Source organism: Hipposideros armiger, unplaced genomic scaffold (assembly GCF_001890085.2).
Source record: "Hipposideros armiger isolate ML-2016 unplaced genomic scaffold, ASM189008v1 scaffold_48, whole genome shotgun sequence".
In the NCBI taxonomy this organism is placed as follows: Eukaryota; Metazoa; Chordata; class Mammalia; order Chiroptera; family Hipposideridae; genus Hipposideros; species Hipposideros armiger.
The window spans coordinates 1,649,275-1,658,065 of record NW_017731398.1 but is presented as its reverse complement, the minus strand read 5'-3'; the positions used below and the strand labels follow the sequence as shown (position 1 = coordinate 1,658,065).

At 49.1% G+C, this 8,791-nt stretch overlaps 1 protein-coding gene across 1 annotated transcript; it reads left to right on the top strand.

The window, feature by feature from the left end:
• Window positions 1-1,929: 1,929 nt before the first annotated feature.
• On the top strand, window positions 1,930-4,948 carry RPS17 (ribosomal protein S17). Its single transcript, XM_019640174.1, has 5 exons — window positions 1,930-2,041; window positions 2,332-2,483; window positions 2,975-3,080; window positions 3,614-3,679; window positions 4,823-4,948. Exons 1-5 carry the CDS (start codon window positions 2,039-2,041, stop codon window positions 4,901-4,903), a joined length of 408 nt encoding a protein of 135 aa, XP_019495719.1. The 5' UTR covers window positions 1,930-2,038; the 3' UTR covers window positions 4,904-4,948.
• Window positions 4,949-8,791: the final 3,843 nt, after the last annotated feature.

Genomic DNA, 8,791 nt, shown 5'->3' with positions numbered 1-8,791 from the left:
CCACCCTCCCACCCCCCGCTGAGCTGATGTTGCATTGTTGCATATCCCAGCTACTCTGTGGGTTTTGTGAAGCTGTGTGTGAAGTCTCTACCTCATTGTAGTATATGCAGGCAAGACTGCACTCTCCTACAGATGTGTGGAGTAAGCTGTGGTGTAGTTTTTTTGGCACATAATAAACACGTTGCAGCAGAGTTCTGGTCTTGTCTCTGTGTCTGAGGGGGGCTGGCAGGGGCAGTGGGGTAATAAGTAAGACTGCAGAGTAAAAACCCACATTTCCTTGGGTTTTCTGTGTTGGGATTCCAGCCCAGGTGGATGAAGGCACCATGTGGGAGACCTGCCCCTGTAAGTACTTCTTGGTCACTTCCATGGTCAAGTGCACCTTGGAGACGCCTCTCTGGCAGGTGGGTACCACCAGTGCAAGTGTAAGAAGTCCTCAATTAAGCTTCTTGGGGCTCCTCGTCTCGTAGCCCCAGACCCAGCTTGGAGGAACTGGAGGCACAGCTGCCTAGGCTTTGGCACGAGCCACTTGTCTCAGCTTCTCCTGTGAGCCTTGAGCTTGTTTCTTCATGTTGGGAGGCTTCCCATCCGCTGGGACTCACCTGTGCTGATCCAGTTCCTTCCTGGTATAGTACTTTACACTATTCTTCAGAGAGTTGTCCTCTCAGGCTCCCAAGATTTTGAGAGGATCTGCTGATTTTGTCAGGTGGGTTGTGCCTGGGCCCAGCGGCTGGACTGATCCTTTGGAAGATTGTGTTTTAGTCTGAGGTGCAGGGAACACTGTGCACTGAAGCATCCCTTCTGTGAGAGGTGCAAGAGCTCACTGTGATAGGGATCGTGAGTCCCTCAGCCAAAGAGAGGCCTCACGTTTAATTTGAGGCCTGGCTGGCAGCAGCTTGGTTTGAAGTAAGTTCCTGCAACTCTAAGGAGAGTCAGCCCTCTCTCTTGATCTCTGCTTATTCTGCTACTCCATAGAGAGGGGCTTCCTGTCCCAATCAGTTCACAACTACAGGACTGACCAAGGTGACAAGTTAGGTGATTGATAGATGAGGCACACCCCTGTGCCTTGATTCATCCAGCCTGGCCAGCCCAGCCTTTCCTTGAGTCACGTGGGGGGCCCAGGACTCACTTCAGCAGAGTTACAGGGAGGGGGCAGGGTACTCCCTAGGCTGATGAGTTCACCATCGGTGGCCTGTGCTGGTGGCTTCAGAGAGCCTGACTTTAAGAGTATGGCAGCAACAGCCTGAAGACTTGGTGGTTAGAGAAGGTGCCTCAGTTGTTGGGAACATTACGTACAGGTGAACTGGACCTTTCGCTTACATATTTGAGAGCTTGATTTGTACTAGGCAGTGTTCCAGGTACTGGGGAGTAGCTAAACCAAATGGCCCTTGCTGTCATGGAGCTCACCCCTAGTTGAGAAAACAGACAAGTCACTGTGACAAGTACTAAGAAATATTAGAGCAGCTTTAAAAGGATAGCAATGCTATTTTATATAAATGGGAGGGAAAGCCCCTCTGATAAGGTAACGTTTAAGCAGTGACTAGGAAGAAATGAGATAAGCTTCTCCCAGTTGTACCCAGGGTTCCAGCAGGCTACCGGACAAGTCTCTGATTCGAGGACTGGGTGGGGGTCCTGGGCGGGGTACCATCCCCTACTTCCTCATCTCTCTACGCTCCTGAATCACCTTCCCAAAGACTCGAATCCTCCCTCCCTTCCCCTGGCGTGCGTGGAAGAGATGCACCCCTCTTGGTCTGGAGCACATCAAACAGGCAATCGAGTCACAGAACCAAGGGGCTAGAGAAGCGAGCCCATGACGTCTGTAGGCGGGGCGGGGCTCGGGGGCTGAGGAGACCCGCCTACTGGGGGGGCGGACCAGGCACTCGCCACGCCCACCGGGTGGTCACTGGCCGTCTGCACTTCCGCACCGCACCGCTAGGGGTCGCTGCGGCGCGTCCCGGGCAAGGCGGAAGCGGCTTTCTGGCCTGCGTTTTATAGTCCTCTCTGTGCTTCCTGTTTCCTCTTTCACCAGGGACCCGCCAAGATGGTAGGTGTTTCAGCTCGAAGCTGGTGTCTCCCACAATCGACCGCCATCCGACGCTTTGTGCGGTCCTCAGCCCTCAAGATAGAGGCGCCGGGCCCTGTGAGGCCGGAGCCTCCGCGGGCCGCTGGCTTCCGCGCTGACATCCGCGCTCCAGCATCGTCTGCCGGGCCCTCTTCATTCCTCTCCCGGGCTCGACCCCAGCCCGCGAGCCCTGCTGCCGTCGGGGCGTGACGCCGCACTCTTCCCAGGAAGGGTGTTCTGCCTCGCGTTGACGCTGTCTTCTCCACCCGTAGGGCCGCGTTCGCACCAAGACCGTGAAGAAGGCGGCCCGGGTCATCATCGAAAAGTACTACACGCGCCTGGGCAATGATTTCCACACCAACAAGCGCGTGTGCGAGGAGATCGCCATAATTCCAAGCAAGAAGCTCCGCAACAAAATAGCTGGGTGAGTGGGGTCGGCGCTCGATCTCCAGGGTCGCGGAGGCTGGGGTGGCTCCGCGGTCCCCGGACTCGGGAGGCGACTGTACCTTGGAGGTTTCGCTAGCGGCAGTCTCCCTAATTGCGCCGGAGGAGGGCGCTGCAGGGGTGCGTTTGAGGGTTTCTTTTTGGGAGTCTTTTCAAATATTAAGTACAGTACATTCGACCTCGGAGGAGAGAAAATGAAGGCTGGGCGGCGGCGTGAATATTTGAGGGGCGGATTTGATGGCTTTGAAAAAATCTGCATAGAGAGTGTGACAGGCACCAAAGGGACAGGCGTGCTTAGGTAGTGGACCTGTGTATAAAGTTCAGAGTCAGGGCCCCTAGGATGACGAGTCCTCTCCCTTCTCACTGGAAAAAGAAATAAAAACTGCTAACTCGTGTATCCGGATGTTCTGTGCACCAAGAGGGAGCTGCTGTGTGCAGTTCTCAGTGTTCTTGGGCATTTGTCCTTTGTAGCTATGTGACACATCTGATGAAGCGGATTCAGAGAGGCCCTGTACGCGGCATCTCCATCAAGCTGCAGGAAGAGGAGAGAGAAAGGAGAGATAATTATGTTCCCGAGGTAAACTTCTTGGTTCTTTCTCAGGGTCTCTGGCTCATCCTGAAAGAGAAATCAGGCTCCTGAAAACCCTGTCAGCTCCCTGGTTCCTAAGGGGACCTCAGCTGAGTTTGAGAAAGGGGTCCTTTATCCATCTACCCCCTAACCAGCTGTAGGTGCCCATAACCCACCTGCCTGTATGTCAGTCTCTGTTCTGCTCTGTTGGAGCCATTTAAGTCCATTCTGGTTTTCACATGAGCACCCTTAATGATGTTTGTTTGACTTAGTGTTTTCTGGTTTCATTATTTGCCCTAGCCTGAGTATAAACCTAGGCTTAAGGTTTTCTGAATACTGGTAAGATAACGAGGGCACTGAAGGTAAAAGCAGAAGAACTGATCTTTGGGGCCTGTAAGCTTCAAGCTGACGGCTCAACTTACGGCATCCTATCCTTCCCTTTGGCCAGTCCCCCTCACTTGTTGAAGAATCTTGGGGAAAGGGCAGGGGAGGTGACAGATAAACTCACTGATTAATATTTGGTCCTTCCTTGCTCCTTCTAGGTCTCAGCCCTGGATCAGGAGATCATTGAAGTTGATCCGGACACTAAGGAAATGCTGAAGCTCTTGGTAAGTGTTTGCTGAATTCCCAAAGTACACCTTCCCAGGCTGGAACCATCAGTAGCTTTCTACTGGTTGTAATACAAGCTAACAACTTGTTGGATCCTTAAAACATACCGGTATTCCTAGCGTTTTCCAGGCATTATCTTATTTCATCCTGTGTTCTATGACTGGCTTCCCATATTTGCCTGCATGGTTCCAGCCCTGGTTCTCGTCCTTCTGCCTGCTTTCCCTCGGGGACTTACTTCTGTGTCTGTATGCTAACCACTCGTGAGCTTTGGTCTCATTTCCAGATGCTTGTTACCAAGCACTGCTTAGATAGTTCAGCTGTCTTCACCACGGGTTGATACGTATCTCTTCTGTGGCTTATCTTGGTGCGTGTATGTAGTTTTAGTATGGCCTTCAAAGTCCAATGGGCGATTAGTGATTTAGAGCAACTTCATGTTTCATTTTTTATCATAAAATGTTTAAGACATTCAAAAAGATGAACAGAGTGAATCCGTGCGCCCAAAAACCGTTTAGAAAAATGTTACCAGTACAGCTAAAGCCTGCTGTGAATCATCCTGAAATAACCACTATCCTGATTGCAACTTTTTAGTTTCGATGATAAAATAGGGGATTAAATTCCATGTATTTGCTGGGCCCTTGAGTTCTTTGCCCCACTCAGACTGAGCTGACTTAAAGGTAGGCCCTTACCTCGACCTCCCACCTGGGCCCCTCACACATGTGGAATGCTCTGGGCCTACCATTTGTGAGGCCTACCTGAGGCTGGTCCTGGAAAGGAAGTGGTACTGTGTGTGTCCTAGAGCATTGGTTCTCAAAGGGAGAGATTTTGCCCCACTGGGGGACATCTAGTAATGTCTGGACACATTTTTGGTTGTCACAGCTTGGAGATGCTAGCAGACATTAGTGGATAGAGGCCAAGGATGCTGCTAAACATCCTACAGTGCACAGGGTCCTTGAGATTTCTAGTAGATGCTATGAGTTTATTGCTCTGCTTCAGGGAGGAGGTCCTCTGTTGGGATTCTTCAGGGTCCCATCAACCTGACCCTAATCTGGTAGAGGCTGACAAGCACAGCCTGGCAGTGGTCCTTGGGCACTGCCCACAGATCTCACTGGTAAAGCCACACTGAATGCATTTTGTTGTTCCAGGACTTTGGCAGTCTGTCCAACCTGCAGGTCACTCAGCCTACAGTTGGGATGAATTTCAAAACACCTCGTGGAGCCGTTTGAATCTTCCTGCTGTGCTGTCATAGTTTCAATAAATCATAGACAAACTTGTCTGTGTCATCTGTGGGGTCGGGTGCTGGTGGAGCTAAGGGCAGCTTTCTCAAGGGAGAAATCCTGAAAGAGTGGTCTACAGTGTGAGCCCCCCTTGTAAGTGGCCTGTGGACAGTGATTTGAGCTAATGAACATGCCCTTGAAGGGGTGACACTCGTGTACAAAGATTGGGTTTCTGAGGGTGGGAGACGAGACAGAGGTGTCTGTCTAGTGCTGAGCCCAGTACTTGGAGCATAGATTTATTCAACAAGTGTGAGTGAATGTGGGGGGAGGATCAGAAACTGGGTGTGTCGGTTGGTTAAAAGGGAGGCAGAGCTTACCAGCTGGATCCTGGGTAAAGGGTTCATGTTAGGATCTGAGATTGGGTCCAACTGTGTGTGGTGGTGGGATGCTGGGCCAGGCTGGTGCCCGTTCTTGAGTGGGAGAAGGAACTTGTAAGTAGTGTGTTCCACACCCTCGTCTGGGTGTGTTTGTGCCATGTGCACGTGTCAAGCTCTGCAGGTAAGTGGCAGAACCCAGGCCTGTCTGGCTCTCCGATGAGCCTTGCACATCTGTCAGAATGTACAGCAAACATTCTAAAAACGTAACAATTTTTATATAATTTCAAACTAGGAGAAAAGAATAGTACAGATATTCTACCCAGGCCTACCAATTGTTTACATTTTGCCCCAGTTGCTTTATATTCTGTACGTATACCCTTTTTTTTTCCTGTTGCGTTGAGGGTTAAGTTTGAGACCCTTGCCCCAAATTGTATGTCAGTGTCTAATTTCCTAACCACCTTTCTACATGACCACAGAATAATGATCAAAATCAGGACATTTAACATTGATTCAGTATTATATAATCCATAATCAAATTTTGCCAATTTCCCAGTGTCTTGACTTTTTCTGGTCCAGGATCTAATCCAAAATCACTGACTGCACCTAGATTTCATGTCCCTTCAGCCTTTCCTGCCTTTCTTGACATTTTTGAGTGTTGGCTGATTTTGTAGAATGCCCCTCAATTTGGCTTTATGTAATTTTAATTTCTAAGGATTGAAGAAAGGATGCTGAGTTGGAGCATTGAGGCACAGAATATTACTATCCCATGTTCAGTGTTTGCTGTGAGCACTTGGGTTAAGGTGCATCTAAGTGGCTCCACTGTAAAGTTACTCCCCTTTTGTAATTAAGTTGTGAGGAGAAATGAGACTAAACACCGTTTTACTCATCAACGTCCCTCACTTGTTTAGGCATTCATGGATGATACATTAACTCCGTTTTATTCCTTTATTATTTTGTAAGAAATAGCTTTCTTCACAGCAAAGGTTTGTTTCGGCTTTTTGGCGTGCTGTCTGGCATTCTCAGTAAATCCTTTTGCCTTCTCAATACAGCTCCGTAAAAGAAGCCCCCCTCTCCTCTCGAGGTTTCTCATGTCAATGGCGAGGGAAGGGTTGCGCTTTCTGTAAGGGGGCGAGAAAAGAGCCAAGTGAAGGGAATAGCGATAAAAGCAGGAGCGAGGCAGTTTGCTGTGCGCTTGCCCCGCCCCCGCCAGGACGCGTCATCTCACACGTGCCGGCTCAGCACCTGTGGGGCCTGGCGCGCCAGGTGCCTTAGATGTAAGCTGGGGAGGAGGGAGCCGGCCCTGCGCCGCGTGAAGTGGCTGTTGACGCGTCGTCAGGGCTGAGAAGCCGCCGGGTCTGAGGAGTTTCCTCTGTGGGACGGGACCGGGCTCATTAGAACTTCCGGTGGAGCTCTTTAAAGGCAGGCGGCAGGCGCCACCCCCAGGAGGTGGGGCGAGCGCCTCGTGCGGCGGGCGCGGCACTGCGGCCGCGAGGCCCCGCGGGCCTGACAGCTGCCTGCGCCCCGAGGGCGGCCCTCGGTGCTGCCTCCGGCTCGCCCTCGCTTGGGTCTCGTCACGCCCTGGCCCTGAAACAAGCGGGACAGCTTTCCGCCTTCTGCGCCGGAGACTCCGCTCCTCAAAGACCGGAAAGCGCCTCAGGTAAAAAAAATATATATGTTTCTATACTCTCCTCAGGTAAATTTGTGTGAAAGGATAATGTTGAGCAAAGCGAAATGACTCTCAACACAACTCGGTATAAAATGAGTACCTGCTAAGCATTTTTTAAATCCTCTGTGAGGGAATTGCGGAAAAGGAGACGTCAACGGCGAATGTGGAGTAAAGGGATGCTGAAATGAATTTATACATGGACGTCTTTATAAAGTCTACTGTACTTGAAGCTGTCGCTTTTCTTCAGTAGACATGGGAGGGGGGGGCGGGAAGCGAAAAACCCGGTGGAGTTGTGAGGAATCTAATAAAGCTCACTTTCCCTGTTACAGCTGGCGGCGTAACAAAATAACATAGGGTGAAAAAATTACATGAAATTCCCGTCTGTGTCCCTCAAGTTTTGTTGGTCCACACCACATTCATTTGTCTACATACCGCGTGAGGCTGTGTCCTGCTAAGATACGCGAATTAATTACAGACGGTGCCAAAAAATTGTATACACATTTTAAGGAAGGGAAAAAAAACTATTAAAATTGTGATAATAAAGATGACAGCAAGTCATGTGTATATGTTTTTTTGTATTTTGTATGTTCATGTGTATACAGTGTATTGTAGTCATCACTTTGCACTATTTCTTACACATTTATAACTCAGTAGTGTTTCCCCCCGTTTTAAAAAATAAAGTATCTTGGGCCGGCCAAGTGGCGCGATGGTTAAGAACTGGCTTGGGACGCCAGAGGATCCCGGTTCGGATCCCACATATGAGGGCCAGTGACACTGCCCTCCACAGCTAAGATGCTGAACAACAGCTCAACCTGGAGCTGGGCTGCCATGAGTCGCCTGTGATGGCGTAGGCTGCAGCCCCTGCTGCAGTGGGTTGCCATGGGCTACCGTGTGTAGCCAGCAACCAGCGTGAGCGGCCGTCCAGAAGCCGGTGACTGATCTGCCTTGCCCGGGAAGAGCACAATGATGGTGCCAACTTGGGCCAGTGAAGCAACGTCCTCCACAACTAGATTGAAGAACAAAACGACAGCAACTTGTCTGTTCCCCCAATTCCCCAATAAAAATCTTAAAAAAAAGTATCTTGAAATAAAAGTTTGGAGTCACATTTTTGAAAAAGTATTAGTGCATGCTCACATTAAAAAAAAAAAAAAAAACACCAAAAACCTGGGCTTTGAATGTGGTGCTTTTAAGGCATGAGTAGCTCCTTCATTAACTTCATTAACATAAGCAAGGAAAGCTGTTTACCAATGGGGAATTAATTTCTCTGGAAGAAGTATGTTCAGAGACTTAATAAAGTTAGTTTAAACAACTAGCCTTTGGGAGAGAATGGTTGCTTGAAGAGTTGAGAACACTGGAAACAATACAGCAACAGTTAATTAAAAACAAGGCAAATGATTTTGAGTAGTGTTCCTTGGCCTTGAGAAGTCAAAAAATGTTACCTACACTGCTGAGTTGTTCTGCAGGACTCAACCCCAGGTTTGAAGCAACTGAAGAATAAGCCTCTGAAGTCTGTGGAACCACTGCAGGTAAGAATATTTTTAAAGATGAATAATCACTAATTTAGCAGAACCTAAAGTGGGAATTGGCTGAACTAATAATGTTACAGCTGATAGTAGTACAAATGTGGGTGGAGTGGGAAAAGGCTTATTTGGATAAATTTCAAAGCTGGCAAAAACATAAGAGTTTAAAACCTATGCTATTCATTATGCAACTTATCAGGAGGTGCTCTGTAGAAAACATCTGCAACTGTCAATTATTGAACCGGTACCTTTAACAGCGAATTTCACTCACTCTTGTAGATTTTACCAAAATTCATGGAACTGATGATGGTTAAATTTTTTTAAATTGTGGTTG

What these genes read in the sequence shown, in the direction of transcription:
- RPS17 (XM_019640174.1), top strand. An exon ending in CTCCGCAACAAAATAGCTGG is followed by an intron (nt 2,484 to 2,974) that starts GTGAGTGGGGTC and finishes TGTCCTTTGTAG; the next exon opens with CTATGTGACACATCTGATGA. An exon ending in GAGATAATTATGTTCCCGAG is followed by an intron (nt 3,081 to 3,613) that starts GTAAACTTCTTG and finishes TGCTCCTTCTAG; the next exon opens with GTCTCAGCCCTGGATCAGGA.